At 41.0% G+C, this 21,364-nt stretch overlaps 2 protein-coding genes across 2 annotated transcripts; one reads left to right on the top strand and one right to left on the bottom strand.

The window, feature by feature from the left end:
* Window positions 1-288: 288 nt before the first annotated feature.
* Window positions 289-17,132, top strand: ppp3r1a (protein phosphatase 3, regulatory subunit B, alpha a). Its single transcript, XM_048269299.1, has 6 exons — window positions 289-579; window positions 6,295-6,334; window positions 12,810-12,986; window positions 14,327-14,386; window positions 14,508-14,692; window positions 15,012-17,132. Exons 1-6 carry the CDS (start codon window positions 577-579, stop codon window positions 15,057-15,059), a joined length of 513 nt encoding a protein of 170 aa, XP_048125256.1. The 5' UTR covers window positions 289-576; the 3' UTR covers window positions 15,060-17,132.
* pno1 (partner of NOB1 homolog) lies at window positions 17,115-21,276 on the bottom strand. The gene is made up of 7 exons (XM_048269297.1): window positions 20,973-21,276; window positions 19,659-19,808; window positions 18,170-18,253; window positions 17,922-17,982; window positions 17,712-17,829; window positions 17,529-17,599; window positions 17,115-17,425 (listed from the first exon to the last, which is right to left on the bottom strand). The coding sequence occupies exons 1-7, from the start codon at window positions 21,168-21,170 to the stop codon at window positions 17,358-17,360; spliced, it is 750 nt and encodes a 249-aa protein (XP_048125254.1). The 5' UTR covers window positions 21,171-21,276; the 3' UTR covers window positions 17,115-17,357.
* Between the last annotated feature and the right edge of the window lie 88 nt (window positions 21,277-21,364).

Genomic DNA, 21,364 nt, shown 5'->3' on the forward strand with positions numbered 1-21,364 from the left:
ATGTTACGCTTATTTAAATATGCTCAGCCACTTTACGCACATATCCAAGAAAGTACAATACAGGCCATAATGCTGCATGAGGCAAACGACCCGTTTCCTAGAATGTGCTTATCCGTTCGCATCTAGTCGAGCTCTACCTTACAATAAACCAAAATAAAAAGTAGCCTACAACGCACGTAGCCTATGCTACTGGCATTATCTGTCGGACAGTAGGCTATTCGTTCTGTTGAGATGTGCGCATGTAAGAGCGTAGTGAGAAAAAAGCACCCGGATGTACTGTAGTATTTGCACCTCCCCCTCTCTACCACCCCGTCTCTCCCTTCAACCTCGCCTCTCCAACCGAGCCTCTTCTCCTACTTCACTCCATAGACCCCTCCCTGCGGGTCTCCCCAAGTCACTGCAGTGAAACGCCCGGTGAAAGAGAGCGAGTGGTGAACCAAAAACACCCAACCGTGTTAATACGCTAATATCAGCTACTGCGTCGCTTCAGAAGGCCGACGTTCCACCCTTGGCGAAATCTGTCGATTGGCGTCTCTGCACATCTCTTGGTAGACGTTTCATCGTCCAACCGGCAAGATGGTAAGGACTGCTTGTGTTATAAGCTACTTGAACAAGAAGCTTGGTGTGTCGTGGCATAAAATGTCAAGACGCTGCATGCTCTTCTTGACATTTCAGAGTCGGAATCGCGTAACCTGTAAAGCCTATGTAGGCAGGCTATACAACAGGAAAGCAGGGTTGATCGAGCGGAGAGACCAATTTCCTTGTAATTCTCCACCTTTGTGTAACGTAGCTATCGTCACAGTGGCCCAGATAATGCTGTTACCTACTCTTTCCCCTTCAAAGTGATATCCTAACAGTTGTAGGTTATAGTAAGACTAATTCAGTTACATCCTGCAGTCGCCACAAAGCCTAAAGGACTAATCAAGAACAACGCGAGTTGAGAAATGGTTGAGCTATTGATGTGTTTTTCGCTTTGAACTGTATTGCCTGATTCACAATCAGTGGTCTCGAAGACCAACACCGTCCAAAAAAAATAATGTTACAATGTCGATAAAGAGTCAGTGGTCTAATGTAGGAGCGTAATGAAGCAACAGTGTAACAGCCATCGAATGTTTACGTAAAAGCCATGAGCGTTACTGTAACCAATCGTCATATTCATTCATACACGGTCTGTACTTCTTTTGAAGTTTTAAATTCATCCACGTATTTGGTGGTATGTTTATTCATTTGTAACGACATAATTAGACATAGGCTACCATGATAAGGCCATCGATTATTAGCCTGTAGTACCTGAACTCCAACAGGTAGGCCTTAAGCGTTGTTTGTAGTCTGTGACAGGTCAGTCCCTTATTTAGTTAAGTCTGCTTATCTATGCTACATCTTGCATAGGCCTACAATGTCAGGCCTCGGGATTATGAGTATTTTGGCATTGTATAAGGATCTTATTAGTATTTTGGCATTGTATAAGGATCTTTTTTTCACTTGGCTTTATCCAATATACCCCATAACCTACCATTTCACATGCTCAGGTCTGTTCTATAAGACTATTTATGTGGGTTAAGTTACCTATAAAGAAGTGCCATTGTTGGCGAAAGATTAGCCTTCTATTTTACTTATTCAATGGCCCAGTCATACCCAGTTATAATGCAGCTATAACATTGTTTATCAATATGATAAATGTGGTATAATGCCTATATTAAGTTGAAAATTAAAGTCACCACTGACCTGGAACAGTTTGCCCACATTCTTCTAATTGCCATCGAGACTCTGCTTTGGTCTCCCCAGTGCTGCACGTGTGTAGATATTTTGTTTCCTTAACAATAACATACTGAACTAGGCCTAAATGCAATTTACAGGAGTAGTGTCTTGGGACTTGGAGGGCATATAGAGATGGATGCTGCTGAAATAATCCAAAAACGGTACCATTAACATCTGTATAACCCCATGTAGAAAGATACAATGATGCGGTGTTACTTGATCACTCAATAATAATGTGGTTCATTATATATTGCCAAATATCTGTGACAAAAACTGACCCTGCCAGTCAGTTGTTAAGTCAAACAGTTTAATATAAAAGACAGAATGTGGTGGCACTGCCAGGTCAAGGTTGTCCCTGTCACAGGATCCCCACAGGTCTATACAGCTCATCAACAGTAAATTAATGCACAGGGAACTATTTACAACAGAGACATCAGCCAAGTAAACACATTGCCACTTAAAGGCAACTGGCCGCCCAGTATCATGAAAGTACAACAACAGATTGTACAAAGTCACAATAGAACTTGTCAGTCATACCCAATTGACTGACTTGAGCATTTTGAGTAGGAAGAAGACCATTGTGCTGTCATATAGTGTTCAAGAGGTTTTATGAGGTGTTGAGAAAGGGTTGACATTGACAGCCAGATTTAAAAACTAGAGGACATTTACTTTTATTTATGTCAGAAAAGCCTTTCTCATGCACTACGACTCTCTCTCTCTCTCTCTCTCTCTCTCTTAGCAGAATCTCATCTCCCACAGAGATGAATATATCAAAGCAACAGTTTACCAATTAATTACCATAATCATTCTCCTATTTCAAGTTTAAACCAGCCAGAAATGGATGTTAATGATGCTAGATGTGTTCTTAAGATCATAGTCATCTGAATATTGTATACATCAAACGACGAACCGGGTAGGATAGGTTGTTGCCACGGCTGTTTAAAAAAATTGTATTAAGTGGTCTAATTGATTCTGAAAAAAAAAGAATGAATAATTTATCACCACCACAAAAGCAATTTCTATGCAGTCCACATAGTCTGCTTTACATTTTGTCTTGTTCAGATCATAACAAGCTTGTTCTAAAGGGAAGTAAATCCAGAGATTGAAGCATTTATTTTTAACACTTACCCTTGAGACTGGATTTATTTTTGACAGGCAACATATAATTCATGAGACAGCCACTGAAGGCCACGGACTAGGATGTAACCGTAATCCTAAACCCACAATCTCCTTTACCTTAAGTCATTACCTCTTAGGCCTAAGGTTAAACTAGCAACCAGCAAAGACAGTGCATCCTCATGTGCTACCGAGCGCATCCGTATTTTATTCATATCTCCCCTGTGTTAAAAACACTTATTGGTTTCCTACTATTCACTTTGGGGTTTGAAGTCTTGATGACGGGAGATACGAGAGTGTTTATGGCAGGTACTCAAGGCCAGGCTGAATAGATTTTGTTCTGAAGAGTTACAAGAACAGTCTGCGTGAGGCAGCGAGCGTGTTTCAAGTACCCTAGCAGCGCCTGAAACATCTCCCATGCTTTTGATATTTTCAGTGTGGCAGCAGGAGGGTTATTTCTGAGTAAGGGCAACCCTTTGAAATATAGTGTCCCATTGGAAATGCTGTGGTCAGAGATGCAAACAACAATTTATATTCACATGAGTCAACACCAGCACTGCCATTTGTCAACACTGTTTTTGCCATGTGTTGATGCTAAAATGGGAATTATATGTTGTGTTGGGAGGATTTGATTATACAGTAGAAAGTCAGCTTTGTTTTACTCTGATCTTCTCAGAAATGCTTTCAAGATTCCCCAGTTAATCTTCCTTTAACATCTTTTGTTTGTATGAATTGTCTATGGTATGAAAGGGTAGCATCATGTTTTTATTTTTGACATATAAATCCCTGACTATACATTAAAGCAGTGTTTTACTAGCTTTCACCATCCAAAGCTAGAACACTGTGTTGACCAGTGCTTATATTGTGTAATAATCAACTCTTGGCCTTTGCAATGCCCGGTCGGGGAAACACTGGGCACTGGGTTTGTTTAGCCATCGGCTCATCGGGCACGCCTCTCCTCCCTGCTGGCCGCTGGGCTTGTGCGCTAGCCCATGCTGCAGTAATGCTGTGAGGCAGCGGGCATCACTCAGGCAGAAATCCCCATGATGGGGAAACTCCACAGTGGAGGTCACGTGGGAGACGGGCCCTCTCTCTCTCTCTCTCTCTCTCTCTCTCTCTCGCTTTCTCTCTCTCTCTCCCCCCTCTCTCTCTCCCCCTCTCTCTGTCTGTCTCACTTCTCTCATGAGTGGTCACAGAGCAAAACACTGCAGTGTTGGATGGCAGGATTGCAGAGGAGGGGATGCGGATGTAATACTGCACTGAGTGGCTGCCAAGTCGTTAGGTGTTCATGGGTGAATCTCTCAGTGAATCTAAAATGCATGTATGTTTGTATTCTAACCTTGATAACACCGATTCCATCTGAAGGCGTTATACTGTGCATCTGTGAGTAGTGAGAGTTCTCTGTGTCACAAGATTCCTGGGAGCACAAAGCATATTGTTGATCTGTTTTTAGGCCCGAAGCACTAGTTGTTTTCTTTCCATCTGCATCTTCTGCAAAGTCTATACAACCATAAAAACATCTGAAACATAGAATGCAAAAGAACATTGTGTTTTAATTTTTAGAGAACTACTATAAATATTATTGTTTTTATGGCATTTTGTAGGCATGTGTTTATTAAAATTATATCAATGAAACATCTTATGATGTTATTATTACACAGTTCTCATGTTGAATTGTACAATTTGGCCTTTATCCTTGTCTCCTGTCACTGAAAAGATATCAGAGGAAAATGGCCTAATTTGAAGCAGAGTACTGTAATATGGAGGCAGTTTTGCTGCTTAATAGCACCCCCTGTCGTTCCAGGTGCATAGCATTGAGAATAATTAATTTGACCAAGGCCATTCAGGTAAATACAGTCATCTCTGGAATGTAGCTGGTACCCTAGTCAGTGAGCCTCTTGTTGAATATGGGTGTAACTTCAAGGTTGTAGGGCTACACTGATATACCTTCCCAAGTATCTGATAGTTCATGAACACAGTGACCATTAATGAAAATGGCAGAAGTATGGTTCTCATGGAACCATAACAGAAAACCTTTTTGTGATAAATTATCACTGCATACCACAAGATTCCAGCTTTTTGAGACAGGCATTGGCCAAGTGCATCATCTAAAGAGTTGGTGTGTGTGTGTGTGTGTGTGTGTGTGTGATTAAAATCTCTCATATGAGCACAGAAGACTTCTGGTTAATTTTCCTTATTCTAACCAAAAATCATGAAAATAAAGCATGTCATGGAAATAAAGCCATGAACATTTATCAGTGTTAGTCACTGTGTAGTAAAGTCTTAAGGAGAGGTATGTAAGGTTAAAAGAGGGTTTGATCATAAAATGTCCTGTTGTGCTCTGGGCAGTCATCTTAACAGAAATTCATTGTAAACAGTCTTTCTTTGTTTTGACATCAGATTGCATGGTCATAGAACATAAGCAAATTCAATGAAGGAAGTGTAGTTCATGGTTATAATGTGATCACATTGCAAAGTTTTGGCTCCTTCTGTGATACTTCATGCAGTGCATCCAATTATTGTTAATCTAGTAAAATTAGCAGATTAGCTGTGCAAGATTTGACCACTCTCTTACTCTCACCCTGCTTTCCACTTAGTTATGATGAGTGCTGCCTTGATTGAATTGATACACTGGCCCTTGCTTTCTTCTCCTGAGTCATCACTGTGGTAAAATGAGATGGGACTTCAGCGTGTCAGTCAAATTGTCCATTGCTCCAGAGGAGTCAGCCCCCACAGGACCTTGTCATAGCTACATGTCTGAGATATCTGAAGACTGTCTCAGGTCTATTCTCGGTGCATGGCAGAGGCCCTCTCTATTTCTATAGACCCTTTCAACAATAAAAACAAAAACAATGCTTGAACGTTCTATTTGGTTCCCAATCTACTTCCTCTGCATTAAGATAACATATGGAATGTTAAAACGGAAGCCTTGTGGGGCCAACTATGATGCTGAGAATGGAACTTTCTTGAAAGGGTCTACATGTCATGCATTAGTGTTAATAATTAGTCCCTCATTCTGTGTGTGCATGCATTTTTGTGTTTTTTGGCACAAAAGATGTCTGAGATTTGTCTATACATAATATATTGCATTATATTATATTTATATTTTATATAATCTTTTAAGGTTTGTAGGTACACTTTACTTCAGTTCAGATTGTTTGTCTCGTCAATTTCTACAATCACCAGAGACTTTTGTTCAGTTGCTTTCCCCCATGCTCCTAACTGACTGGTCCACTTTTGTATTTGGCACAAGGTTTCCTGCAGTAGCTAGAGCACAGTGATATTTTTGTCCCCTCTGTCCTCAAACTTCTTCCTGAATTATCCACTGCATGATTGTACTATGTGACCTGAAAACAGTGATAATAATTACATCTCTCTCTCTCTTTCTCTCTCTCTCTCTCTCTCATCTGTTTTTTACAGGGAAATGAAGCAAGCTACCCCATGGAAATGTGCACACATTGTAAGTAGTTTTTGTTAATCATTGCCATGTGTGTGATATGGATAGCAATTTGTGTGTTTGGAAAATGTCTATGCTATGTTTAATTAGACATAATTTGACAGTTAATTATCCCGACCCAGTTGCCTTTGAACTTACTTTGCATTTATTCAAAAGTTTCCTCTGCATAGTAGAAATTTAGTTCTGTGATCCATCCTGAGCATGGGCTCAAATAAAAGTGTGATGAAAGCAGTAAAATGGAAGTAAAATCTGTATGGATGACTACGCCTTGCAGGCAGGTGGCTATTGGTCAATTTAAATCTCACCAGAGGCTAAAGGGAAAGATGAGACGGCTAGAGGGAGACCCATTTTGCCCGGGCTAAAAATTCCCTGCCCAATCGTAAAGGTCAGTGCCAGGTCTACCAGGGAGCCATGCGCTTATTTTTAGTCGGGATGCACGCTTTTTAATTAGTTTCTTGGCCTAGCATGGCGTTGCACGCAAGAGAAGCCTCTTAATTCGAGGCGGGTGATTAGATCAGCTCCCAGCCCCGGGCGGCCCGAGCCCTGAGCAGCCCCCCTAACAGGACATGGCCACCGGCTGACTCAGCATGCCAGCGTGGCCTATAAACGCAGGTTTCAACTGTCCAGCAGATCAGGTGTTCATGAGGCCCATGTGGACCTCTTAATGAGCTGTGAGACTGCGGTGCCCCCCGCACCCCCCACAACCACCACCACCACCACGGGGCAAGGGCCAGACTGAGCCTTCGCTCGCTAGTCGCTACGCTAACTACACCTCAGGCTTTGCCGTCATGGTGCTTGACACCAGAGGCCTCCCACCTCCCGGTAATACCCAGCAGCATTTGGAAGCCCAAAAAGTCTCCATGTCTCCTTTAATGGGCTGTCAGAGGATGAAAAACTTGGTTAGGGAGATGCAGAGAGTACAACAGGGAATAGAGAGGGCATGTTTGAGTTCAATGGAGGGTTTAAGAAGATCAAATAGTTGTAGGGGAAAAGTTTAAAGCTATACTGCATATAAGTGCTATAAGCTATAAGTGCAGTGTGAAAAAGCAACAGAAAGTGGGTCAAATGAGACAGGAAATATGGAAGGGGAAAGAGGACAAAGCGTATAAAATCAGGCACACCTGACATTGAAATGTCTTTATCACAGATCCATACAAATACACACACTCCACATTTATTGGAACCGTAGCATACGACAGAGAAACAACTGTTGCATACAATGGAGAAAGGCGTCTCCAACTCATAGCACTCAAGCTGATTTCCATTTCAATTCAGTTTCACTGACTGTATCCCTCAAAGAGCACTGTCTACCTCTGTCTATGAAGGTGTGGCCTTGTGGGAGTGCAAAAGCAAAATCGTAACACATTGTTAACAACACATCGAGACGTGAACATGAAATCACAGCCACACAATGAATGAATTACAGTATGTTGGCACTGGGAAAAGGGATGCATTTCCTGAATGCATTTGAAGGAGTCTTCGAAATGGGACTGCATAGTTGCACAACTGTGACTCATTCGGTCGACATATGCAGCCCTGGAAGCGCGCGGCTCCTTAATTAAGACACAGTCACAATGCAACATTGTGCTTTTTATGCCTCCCACCGAGCACCACTGGTGCCATTGCATTCAGTGACAGCCCTGTCAAAACATTAGCACACACTTTGCTTGGCTAGCATCCCGCCAATGAACTGCCAAAGCCCTGTGTGAAGGTGGCCTAGGGTAATGTTCGGGGGGTGCCTGCCTTGCCCAGGCCTGTGCATGCCTGTGGGTTTGGCCAGCACAGCACTGCTCAGTTCAGTAGGGCAGCGACGGCGTGCAGATGAATCAGCCGCCGTGGGGACCTCAGCATTCTGAGATTATTTCCAGCCCTGTGCTGTCGTGACAGGACAGCTGTTCGGCCCGTCAAGCACACGGACACTCTAGTCAGCCAGACCCGCGAGCAGCCCAGGCCATCGAGTCTCAAGCCTTTGGCCACTGAACACTAGACCGCCGCCTGCGGTCCCCTGTCTCTTGACCAATTAAATCAGGTCTAGCATAACAGCCAATGAAGGCTTTTTGCACTGACCCTTGTGTTACAGTTCGGACTCCTCCTCATTTGAGATGTGACATCTTTGTGGATGTACAGTAGCTGATATTGAATTATGGTCCTATCCTACGGTTGAAGGAAAGTGGATGAAGGAGGCACTACATGTTTTGAAGGAACCATTTTTGTGTGTGGAAAGATTATATTTGTTTACTGTTTGGGGAGCTATAACTGGGTTAGTCATAATATTAAATGTAGCAATTTGCCAAATGTTTATCTAGGGGCACCTAAGGCATATTTTTAGAGCTCTGTGCCAGTGTACTCAGTGAGTTATAAGACGTCGAGACACAGTTGGAGCCTTGATCTTTAAACCCTGCTGTTTGATGATGCATTTCAGTTTTCTGGCCCAAGTGATATATTTGTATCAGTAAGGTTCATAGAGAACAAAACTCCATAGATGGTTAATTAGTTTCTTTCCTTGGAGTCTGTCACAAATGAGAGAGGCAATCTCAGAGCCAGTCTCGCAGACGGTGGATTATGAACAGCATGGACAATACCAGTGGCCTAGTTATGAAACACTGCGTGTGGTAACATGGCTTTTTCAGGCAGCCAGTAGTGGCTAAACCTATGTTGATCTGCCTACTGCTGCCCAAAATAAACCTAGCCTGCTAGTTGGGTTTCCATGTTGCTAGGGGTTTCCCTGTGGGTGGGGGTGAGCACCAACAAGGGTGGTGGGTGGAGGTGGGGGTGGTACGGGGGGTGGGGTTTCTTGTGACCACATCACTAAAAATAACAATGGATACTCCCTTCACACTAGCTCACCAGAAGTAGAACGAGAGGCTGGGTGATAATGTAGCTTAGCATAGATGTGTTCCAAATAGGAGGGCTTTAACAGAACACTGTTGGAAGCTGCTAAATTCATCAGGTCCAGTCTAAACTTGGAGTCAATTTATAACTGCTATAATTGCAGTTGAGGAGTTAGGGAGAGGAGAAGGATTTGATCGGACTATTGACATGGGACAACATCGAGACCAGGCTCTCTAATTTTTCAAACAGTGAAAAATGTGGATGCTTCTCATTTTGCAGTCATTAACTAGGGTAGGTATGACGCTACACATGAAGGATTCTGTTACGACAACATTTTGGAAGCAAGGAAGTATATTACAGGGAGAGTATACTGGCTATATAGATTTGTAGTTGACCATTGGCACTGAAACAAACAGGAAAAATGGAGATATATTCACTTTTTAAGAACCTGAAGAATCAAGATGCAATAGTCTCCAAAATGAAAATGACAGAAACCCAAATCAGATTCATTGCCCGCCCCCCAACTTACGAGCAACTATCATCATGTTTAGCTCTGCTGTTCAGTAGTTGAGTGTTAACTATGAGGAAACTACAGGTTTAAAGAAATGATGAAGATGTGCTCTGTTCAGTGCAGCCCTAGACTGGGGTAGCAAGCTAGTTAAATTCAGAGAAGTATGATGCCCTATTGACACTCATAGAGCACCAGCACAAACTTCAGCTGTATCAGGGCATGAATTTAGGGCAATGAAACAGGGTTCCAAGCCAGCTTGCTGCTCGATGGTGACACCTGCTGCCACTCAGGTGGAAGTAAATGATCGGCTCCATCTAAGCCTGTCACATTTTAAGCGGTTTATCTGCATTGTAGAGAGAGAACACCTAGTAATCAAAAAGCACAGCCAGTTGTAAGACAGAAAAAAAGGAAGACATCTTGAATCACATATGAAGACATCCAGTAGACCTGTATGCCATCGATTTTTTTTCTTCTCCCTCATGAAAGCATGCATAAGATGATGTTTACTTTTGTGAGGTGTGCAAGCATATCAGTGTTTGCATACCATTCATCCACTTAACAAGAGGGCATCAGTATCTGTACCCCCATCCGGTGGCATCATGAAGGTCTGTGCTAATGGAGAAGTTAGGTTGATAATGCGTAATTGCAGGCACCAATGGAAAACATTGTCAGTCCTTTCATTAGTTTAATTGGCTGCGGCACATAAATGTTAATTATCATACAGCCGTAACCTGTAATTCTCTCTGACTAGTAAGTGGTGTATAAATAGGTTAATGCAGTAGGCACAATCACACTGATACTTTTAAAATGAGCTTTTGTCTAAAGGAACATTTGTTACAATTAGGTGTTATTTAGACCCATTCATCGTGAGTCCGTCACAGCAAAACGTGAGTGCCTGTTCATGTGCCGATGGACTGTTGAAGTAGTGCAGATGTGTCTGTGAACATATTTCATGCTAGTTCATATGCCTCCTCACATGTAGACCCTTTAAGAGCTTGTTGCCTAGTAACAGTGTCCGTTGGTTTTGAATGATTCAGCTTCCAGCCTGTCCTGTGTGAGCCCCATAAACAAAGGTAACATTCTGAATTCTGAAACGCTGCTCAAGTGCTGTGTAAGTGGCATATCATCTACTACCACAGAGCTTAAAGTTCTCAGGGACTCTGCCGGAATTCAGGCGTGGGCCAGTCTGCTCAAGATTTGAAAACAGATCAATATAACGGCTTTGAACGTTTCTAATAACTGCAGTAAGAAGTAGTCACTGCTGAAGATGTTGTAACATGCTATTATGTGTACTTTAGATGCCTGTCCATAGCACATATAACATGACACACCCCATACCCCCCCAGTTCCCTTCCTCCTTAACACCATACAAGCAAAAAGGTGGACAGTGCAGACAACATAAAACACAAAATAATAGGGGGGATGGATGATTGTCACAGGAGTTTGTTTAGTGCAGTGATTGCTGAGGGTACAAAACTTTTCTTATAGTGCGCTTTTTTCCAGTCCAGGGCTCTGTATCTGTGGCCAAATGGGAGTAGGGTGAAGAACCGGTTCAGGGGATGGTCAGGGCTGCTTACTATGGTGTGTGCAAGGCGTGTGGTGGCTGTGTCATTTGCATCAGTGAGGCTTGGGGTGGGAAGCTGTATTATCTTGGATGCTAAGTGTGAGATTTTAATGAGTTTGTTCTTGCTGGTGACATTTAGTATGGTGAAGAAACAGGGGGAGCAATAGAGTAGAAGGGGTTGGATGATGCTTTTGTAGAGTAGCAGAAGGAGATGGGGGGCAACATACAGTGATCTTAGTTTATGACATTGCATACAGTCTCTGTTGTGCACGTTTCTGTGTAATGGTGACATGTTCATTGAAGTTAAGCTTATTGTCAATGGTGAGACCAAGATATTTGAAATTGCTGACCTGTGCAACTGGTTGGCCATGGATGGTGATGTGAGTGAGTCCAGGGGGTGATTTTGATGCATGAATGGCCAGTTCTTTTGTCTTGTCAATGTTGAGTTGGAGGTAGTTATCAGAGCACCACAGTGCACAATCTGTGATGGACTGGTGGTAAGCTGTGATGGAACTGTTGTCTGTAAGTAGTCCTACTATGGCTGTGTCATCTGCATATTTGTAGTAAGTGGTGTTGGGTAGTGAACTCTGGCAGTCATTTGTGTAAAGTGTGTACAGGAAGGGACTGAGTATGCAACCTTGTGTACAGCTAAGCTCGCAAACAGTATGCACCTTTGAGTATGCATTTAATACTATGTGTTTTACAAAATAAAATGTGGATTACATAACTAATGTATTCCCCCACAGTCATAAAATGACTAGAGTGCTCCAGGCCACCATTGCCTCTACTCATCCTCCATGCACACAATCATGTCCGCACATCTTTTCTTAGTCACTGAGCACATGCATCGTGGCATGGAGGAACAGGCTTGCAAGCCACATACTAGAGGCATGAGCTTTCAACTCAGGTTTTCACTTTCAGCTCTTGGGATCACCCCCACCACCAACACCCCCCCTTTGTCTTGTTATCTTACTCAGTTCTTGTCTCTGGTCTTTCCCCAAGATAAGGTCAATTAAGTGTGTGTGTGTGTGCTGTTCGATCTCTCTTATCTGTAGTTTGTGTAAAGATTAATAGAAGTATCTTGGTGGTCTGATTAGGTAGTTAGGGGGGAAGGAGCTTGGGAGGGAGAACAGGGTCATGTGGTGGCAGTGAATAAGCTTATAGTAACCAAGCATGTAGTTCAGAAGCTTAGCATCACTAGTGCATTGAGGAAGTTGGCCTCAGTATGGCTGGGACGCCCGACGTGCTCAGTCAGCCACAGTGAGGGATGGGTAACGCGCTCCGTGGCGGCAGCAAGCCTCATGCGTCCGGCTGTAAGTGGACACCCGAGCATACTCGTCTCTTCACGCTAGCCACTGTCTTAATGCGGCAGTTTCCCCTCACTTAGCTGGGAAAGGGAAACGGGAGGAGTGAGCACCGCTATCCTACGAGCTATCCTACGAGCGTTTAGAGTAAGGTGCGTGTGGAAGCTCAATGCTGTCTCATTTGCATCTGTCCTTTTTGCTCAATAGATGTGTTGTGTTTTTTTTTTCTTTCTCTCCCTCTCTCCCCTTCTCTTTTCTTTTCCCCAGTCGATGCTGATGAGATTAAGAGGCTAGGGAAGAGATTTAAGAAACTCGACCTGGATAATTCAGGATCCCTGAGTGTTGAAGAGTTTATGTCCTTGCCGGAGTTACAACAGAATCCTTTGGTGCAACGGGTCATAGATATATTTGACACAGATGGCAACGGGGAAGTTGACTTCAAAGGTGAGATCCATTTCTGATTTGAATTCATTGGTCTGTTTGTAGTCCCATGTGCAATCTCTGTGCCTAGTTTGATAGGCAGATAAAACATTATAGGCTAGACTCGGCTTATCTCCAAACACGTGGCTAATGTAAACGTGGCTGTTTATACACACCAAGATAATAACTTTATTTGTGTCTGGAGAATTTTCATGAACACTGCAACAGTGTGCGCTTTGTTTTTTTTTGCGACTGTACAGGAAATGCCTGTAAATCACATTCGTCTCAGGCTTATTCGTCATAATCAAGGCGCTAAGACTTGCTTGAAAACAGCCTCATTCATTGTGCTCTTGAGCAGGAATGTCCCTTTATGGTATAGAGCCTCACGGCAATATTAATCACATTTCATGATTAACAAAAGGAGCTCGATAACCAGGGGAAGAGTTTAGGACTTTGGCCCCTTAAGGCGTCTTCCAGTATAGACTGGTTTTGTCCTCTTATCGCGTGAGATGAACCATTGATTGGCCTTAGGGTGTCCAACCTCAGGATACACTGACATATGACCTAAAATGAAAACACTGATAGGGATGAACCTTTACTAGCCTTTTCAGAAGTATAGTTATGTGCAGAATAATAGCAGTGTCAAATTGAATAAAGCTCAAAATCATTAGAATACAGTGATGGCCAAAAGTATTGGCACCCATGCTAAAGTTGACTGAAAAGAGGAATATAAAATCATCTTTTGGAAATTGATCTTAATGCCTTAAGTGAAAAATTAGGAAATATCTAACCTTTAAGGACACCAATTTTCTTTGTGAATGAATAATGTATCATAAATAAATAAATGTTCTTCCTTAAAATACAGGGGTCATAAGTATTCCCACCCCTATGTTAAATTCCCAGACAGGCAGATTTTTATTTTTAAAGGCCAGTTATTTCATGGATCCAGAATACTGTGCATCCTGATAAAGTTACCTTGGCCTTTGGAATTAAAATAGCCCCACATCATCACATACCCTTCACCATACCTAGAGATTGGCATGTGTGTTATTTCAGTTAGCCTATTAGCTGGTTTGATTTGCATTGAGCTCAATGAGCATCAGCTATTCTAAGGATTTTGAGCTTTTTTCAACTTTTTAAAACACACTGCTATTATTCGGCACATAACTGTAGCTGGACTTACACTTTCATAACAAACAATTCCTAATGAGACATATGCCTGCATTTGTAGAAATACATTTTTCCTTGTATAAGGTTGACTTCTTGGTTAATGTACTAGTACAAGGTTGATTGATAGGTAAACTGACCTTGTGTCAGGCACAATCCTCACTGTCACTCACTAAGAAAATGATTATGCTTTGCAGAGTTTATAGAGGGTGTGTCCCAGTTCAGTGTCAAGGGAGACAAGGAACAGAAGCTGCGATGTAAGTACTCTCAAAACATTCATATTGATCAGCTGCAATTAACTTATCTTTTTCACAGACATGTATATGAAGATGAACATATATATTTTTAACAGTTTTTGCCTTTTCTCTCAATGCACAGTTGCCTTTAGAATCTATGACATGGACAAAGATGGCTACATATCAAATGGGGAGTTGTTCCAGGTGCTCAAAATGATGGTTGGGAACAACTTGAAGGACACCCAGCTTCAGCAGATTGTTGACAAGACCATTATAAATGCAGACAAGGATGGAGACGGAAGAATATCTTTTGAGGAGTTTTGCGCAGTAAGTTTTCCCGTTTTCAGTCAGCTTTGGATACAATGCGATCTAATGATGTTGATGCATTGCATTTTCAGACTGATCAGACATCTTGGCTCTGACTAGCAGACAAAGGGATGTGTTTACAAAGCTTTATATACAGTATTTTGCTGTAACTGTCTGAAAACAGGTCTGAATAGCATGGGATGTGTTGTATAACATACAAAAACAGATCTAACACAGATCGTGTATGTACACTGACTGCAAAGACTGACAGTCAAAACTCAGTCAAACTGAGTGGCTTGGATCTCTTACCTTTGCTGTGTATCGCCTGTCTCTTACCTAGGTTGTAGGAGGCCTTGACATACACAAAAAGATGGTGGTGGACGTGTGAGCTTCCTGACTGATCCGCAACACACAACATGCTTTCTTCTCCATCTCTCCGACCATCAGCTCAAGATGTCAGGCAGTCGCTCTCTATGTATTTAAATGGAAGTATTTTCTCTGTGAAGCCACTTTCTTCTAACACGAGCCTCGTGAAGCCAACTTGTGTTATTGAACTCTTCTCCTGTCAATAACCCTGGTGTAGCACTTTAAGAGACTGAATGATGGCTAGTCTTGTAAGAGCATCTCTATTTGGCGGTGAGAAGGGAGGAAGTTTGGCTTGTTTATATTTTGTTTGTTTTTTATTGTTATTTTTTAAATATTTATTTGTTCTCATCTTTTTTTAAAACAAAACATGTCTTGCTTTTTAAGGGGAAAATGTGCAGTTAGCCGAGTTGCAACTTAACATACTTGATCCGTAAAATATAACTGTAGGATGTGCTGTGCCAAGCAGAATATTTAATGAATCAATTCAGAAAACTGTACCATCATATTAAATTTGGAAGACATAACTGCAATTGCATGATTAATATAACTGTATGCAATTTCATTTCAAAGCAACCGATAAGGCAGTGGGATTTTTTTCTATAATACACTTTGTAATATGAGGTTTTGATTAGATTTGATAAATTTAATTTTGCTTCCAGTCTTGTTAAGATTCTTGTGTCACTTGTTTATATTGTTGCAGATTAATGGGTTTCTTTGTGTTGCTTTCAGATACATAGTGAAGTAGAATTAGATGCCAAGAAAGTGTCGTCTTAGCAGTTTTTTTGTGTTCTTGTAACACACTTTACTTTAGTAAGCAAGCAGTCTGCATCCTCATCACACACGCCAGTGCTTACCATTGACCAATACACGTTGCAAAATTTCTATTAAAACCATTAAGAATGTTTTGATGGACTTGTATTTTCTTATAGAATTGCATTTGGAATGCAGTCAATGTTCACAAAACCCAAAGTTTTAAGTGTTGATCTCTAATTCTGGAAGTCCAATACATCTGTTGTTGCGCTTTTATTCACAAACTGCTGGCAGAATTTTCCTCTTTTATAAGTCAATATATGTATATTAAGTACTCATAAGCATTGGCTCATCTTCAGATAATCAGAGGAAAGCTTTACACATGTATACAGTTCATCGTCCTAAGGGTCGCTGTGCACTGTAATTTCAGTTTTTGTCTTCTATATAGTGCAATGGAATAACTGTACTCTTGACATTTACATATTGGCATGACAGGCGTACAATTGAATACACTTTGTGAATTGTATGTGGACTTTTTTCTTTCTAAGTAGGTTTCTTTCCCCTGATGGATAAAACCCACAGTATGTGAGCACTCAAGGAGTTATTAGTTGTGAGAACACTTCCTCAAACCAAACGATGGTATACATTAGGTGAACGAGAGCACTCTGTGAAATTTCAACTTGTGCATGTGCTTCAGCACAATTGGAGTGATTCTGCTGACAGGTGGCACAAAGCAGTGACCATTATGGTGCACAATCTTACAAATCTGTTCGATTGGGGAAACAAGGGTCTTGCATGACATGGAAACTTCCCTTAATGCATGTCAATCCATTTTGAAATGCTCCTATTGTTTACACAATGATTGTGATGTTTATAATATATTAACAATTAAAATGTTTAATATGGATGTTGCCAAAATTTGGTAAGTGTACACACGATTGGTAATAACCATAAGTGAACCTACTTCAGTGTAACTTTTATACTCACCTGGATCAATGAAATGCTTGAATTCCACTAACGTTGCATATCTGGTCCTGTCAACTGCCACATACTCTGCTTAAAAGGGGATTTTTTTTTTTTGTACATAAATATTTGTTTGATGCGGTTCCAGCTCTTCACTGTCCATATAACCAATTGAAGTTTCAGTTATACCATACCTTTAGTTTGGTGGATTGGATACTTAGTGTGTGTGAGGGGGGCAAAAGCATAAAAGTTTTAAAGAATTAAGTTTCAGTTTTAGGGTTTTTATCCTTCTCTGCATGCTGCATCTTATGCTGTGGGATTCTTGGACTTAATACTGTATGAAAAAAAAAAACAATAAACTTGAAACATTTAATCTGTTTAATAGTTGATCTCTGTCTCATTTTTCCTTCTAGTAAATACTTTTTTGTTATTTCACAATATCCACTCATGGATAGAACACAAAAAGGTCCATTGGTCGGGAAATCCAGAGATTTTCCCCACAGTTCCACATAGTTGAGGCAAAGAGTCCACCTCAAAGGTGATGGGTGTGTTACCAACCCAAGGCCAAGTATACCAACAGGAAAAGCGACAGAACAACCTCTTCATGTTAAAATCTCTCTGCTGCTCGGCTTGCCACTGCTCTGATATTCCCGTAGACCTTTGATGGTGGACTCCCTGTTGGGTAGAGTTGGTGGAAAAAAACCTCAAAGTCAAGAACTTGCTACAAAATATTATAGTGATGTCTACAGAAACTACTATACAACACATATTTACTTACCCAGAATTAGGTTGCATATCGCTGTCCGTGCCATTTTAATGTTTTGAAAAGACCCAAGTAAATGAACCTTCCTGAAAAAACATGAAGGATAACGATATTCATGGTTTTGGAAAGAAAAAGCATAGGTCATGAGGACATATTGTAATGGCTTTCATTCGTCCTATAAGAAGAGATCATACTCACGTGTCTGCGAGCACAATCCTTGTCTTTGTGACATTCTCAATGGTGAATTTTGTTTTCCCTCCCTTTCCTGCTATTCTTCCAATTGCTCGAGATAAGTGGTCTCCTTTAAGGGGTTTCACTGATCAAAGGCAAACAGAATGAGAGGTGAGTGAAGAGTGCACAGCTACTGAGTGAAACAGGAGCAGCATGCAGCATCTGGACACAACTTACCATCTGTGACATCAAAGGTTTCCAGAAATAGTTCATCCAATCTGATGAGAGCTAAAGCATCCTGTGAGTAATAATGGAAATGGAAGATATTAAAGCAGAATCAGATACATGCTGATCCAAGCAGCCGTAATGAAACTATGAACCCCCCAATACGTTCAAGATAACTGTGGTAGAAACTTGGTGGTCACTTTTTTGAAACGGGCAACAGTGTCATATGTATATGCCCCATATGTCAATAATACACTTACCTCAACTTGGAATCCTAACACAAAGGCTTTCACAAAGTCTGCTGCTTTTGTGAGGGCACCAATGTCCTGAGTTTCTTTACATGTCTGTACACAAATAGCATAACAATAATCACTTACTGTATCTTCACTATATATTTATATATAAAATAACTATATATATATATATATATATATATATATATATATATATATATATATATATATATATATATATATATATATATATATATATATAAAATATATTATATATATATATATATATATATATATAGAGGCCTATATGCATCTAGAGACAGTCAGTGTTTGACCCACATTAAATCATGACTACATGGATGATCAATGGCCTACAGCAGCGGTTCCCAAACTTTTTTTCCTGCGGACCACCTGCTACATCCTGACTCGCCTCGCGTACCCCCACCATCCGAAAAGTAACACATTCTATTGACGCATTCCAGGCGGCATCATGTTTAATTAGCCACGCTATATGATAACAAATAGCAAAATCAAAATGCGCAACTTGTCTATGAGCTCTCACGCTAAAAAAAAAAACAGTGTGGAGAACAACATTAGACTGGTTAGATAGCACCTCACTGCAAACCACACACTGTGGCTTTGGGCAGTCTGTCTCCCAATCCACTTGAAGCCCAGGCCTATATGCCTCATCATAGGCTAGCCTATTTTTTTTCTTTGCGCAGTCTTTTCTGTCTCATCTTTTTTTTACCCCCCCTGCGCTCCACCTCCATCATTCTGCCCCCCCATCCCATCGTTACCCGTCTCCTGCTCTCTCGCTTAGATTGCTTTAATTAGTCCTTTTGGACAGTGTCCCTGTTTTTAGACAGTTTTCCATGTTTGCGTAGCCTTCTACATAGCCTATACTTCCACGAAACTAACATGCCAGATATTCTGGCTGCCCGCAGGAAATCATATGCATTGTGGGTAGCTTTTTTTTATGAAAACATAGCCTGCTATAGAGTTTACAAATGATTTCCTTTAATTTCACGTTTCCATTAGCCTGGCTAGCGCCACCACTTCTCAATGAGACGTGGTCTGGGAACCAAACGTTAATTTTCTCGTTTTTGAAAAAAATGCCCAGATCCGTTTATTGGGTGCCACGGATGTCTATCAAATGCGTCTGTGCATAGCTCATCATCGTCTTGCTTTCCCCCCTGTTCTGTGATTGGTTCCCCATCTCAGGCGAAAATTTGCTCCATGGTCTCCAGGCTGCCTTAGCAGCGTGAATCAAATCGCGAGCAAGGCAGCATGGGAACACCCAGGCTACGTTTCCATATCATTATAACCCAATTAGAAATGATTTATTATTTATGAACTAATTTGATTATTAATTAATTAATTAATTAATTAATCATTTTTAGCACATTTCCATCATTGCCCTTTTCATCTCGCGTACCCCCTAGTGGCAGCTTGCGTACCACCGGTGGTACGCGTACCACAGTTTGGGAATCCCTGGCCTACAGTATAAGACACTCACTTTTATCTCAACATTTCTTGTTTTGAGGTTGAATCTGACTTGTAGTTGTAAATTTTCAACAATGGGTGTGAAAATCTTTAGCCAGTTCTCTTTGAGGGGTGTATAGCGGTGAGCAGGTACAGCAACTTTTCGCATCTCATCTGTCCCACCCTGTAAAAGGAGACAGAGAACACATGTTAAATAAAGTTGTTTCTCAGTTTCATGATACACTGAATATCAGAGGCGGACAGAGTACACAGTTTCATTACTTGAGTAAAAGTACAGACACCCCTTGCTAAATTTTACTCAAGTACAAGTAAAAGTACAACAGTCAGATGTCTACTTAAGTAAAAGTACTGAAGTACTTGTTTTTAAAAGTACTTGAGTATCAAGAGTACAAGAGTAGCATACATTTTCTAAATATTGTATTACTACTGCCACATTTATGTACAGAAACGTCCTACATGGAGTTATGAAAAATGTTAATGTTATTACCTTGGAAAATGTAAAAGGAATTAGTAGAGTAAAATCAAGTTATTTTCATCTTTTTACCATGTTGCCAGGGATGGGCAGTATTTCTAATACATGTATTTAAAATACGTATTTCATATACAAAATACTATTTTGTAATTGAAACACTTGAAGCAAAAACTATCATTAACTTGTTCAGAACATTTAAATAGTCTGGCGAGGTAGGGCCACGGGTTGGCACATTCCCGGGATGGACCTGCTGCGTCTTCATCCATTGTTTCGTCCATGGTTTCGTCTCTTATCTAAATCTGACCATGGAGTTGACTTTGGCGGAAAGCTGAAGGTGATTGCTGATAGACTGTCTCAATCAGCGGCGCCTGCACAATCCAATCACGTTTGAGAGGGAAACAACAAATTGATGGTTTTCCGAGATTTTTCTTTTTTCCTTTCTTTTTTAAAATAAGTAACGGATACTCACGGTTACGGATAGAAATGTAGTGGAGTAAAGAGTACAATATTTGCCTCTCAAAAGTACTTGAGTAAAGTCATGAGTACTCCCCAAAAGTGATACTCGAGTAAAGTACAGATACCTCAAAACTGAACTCAAGTACTGTAATCAAGTAAAAGTACTCCGTTACTGTCCGGCTCTGCTGAATATTATGACTGGGTCAGTCTAACATTAATATTCACAACACTGTGTCTGACAAGTCGACTGGTCTACATGTTTCAAGAGATTGCGCATGCGTGAAGTCCATGATGCACGTGTTTGCATCCACCAGCTGATAATCGACGACACACAACATACCATAACATTCACTGTGAAAACAAAGAACTACAAAGACAAATGAAAGTTTTATACTCTACCATAAGTTTATCTCCCGAAATAGCTGGAAATTGAGGTCTTTTCCTTGCAGTCGTATCTTCTGATTCCATTTCCATTGGCCCGACCTCCCGTTTACGTTTTTGAGTCTTTTTGTATGTAACCTCTTCGAATGAATCTGCGTTCTTTTCACAATCCATCGTCGAACTCGTTTCTGTTGTTTTACTTGTTACAGTTTCCATCTTGAGAAGTGGCGATTGAAAGGTGTAAAGCAAACTTTAGTTATGGAGATGATCTACTAAGAGGACACGCAGCTATGCCCCATGTTGTTGAAAGGAATCGTAGGTGTCCGCGAAAGGCCTATATTTAAGTGACATTTGCTTTGATGTTAGAAAAATACGATGATAGTCGGTGACAAATAGGAATAAATCTTACA

The sequence above is a fragment of the Alosa alosa genome, chromosome 18, assembly GCF_017589495.1.
Source record: "Alosa alosa isolate M-15738 ecotype Scorff River chromosome 18, AALO_Geno_1.1, whole genome shotgun sequence".
NCBI classification, from domain to species: Eukaryota; Metazoa; Chordata; class Actinopteri; order Clupeiformes; family Clupeidae; genus Alosa; species Alosa alosa.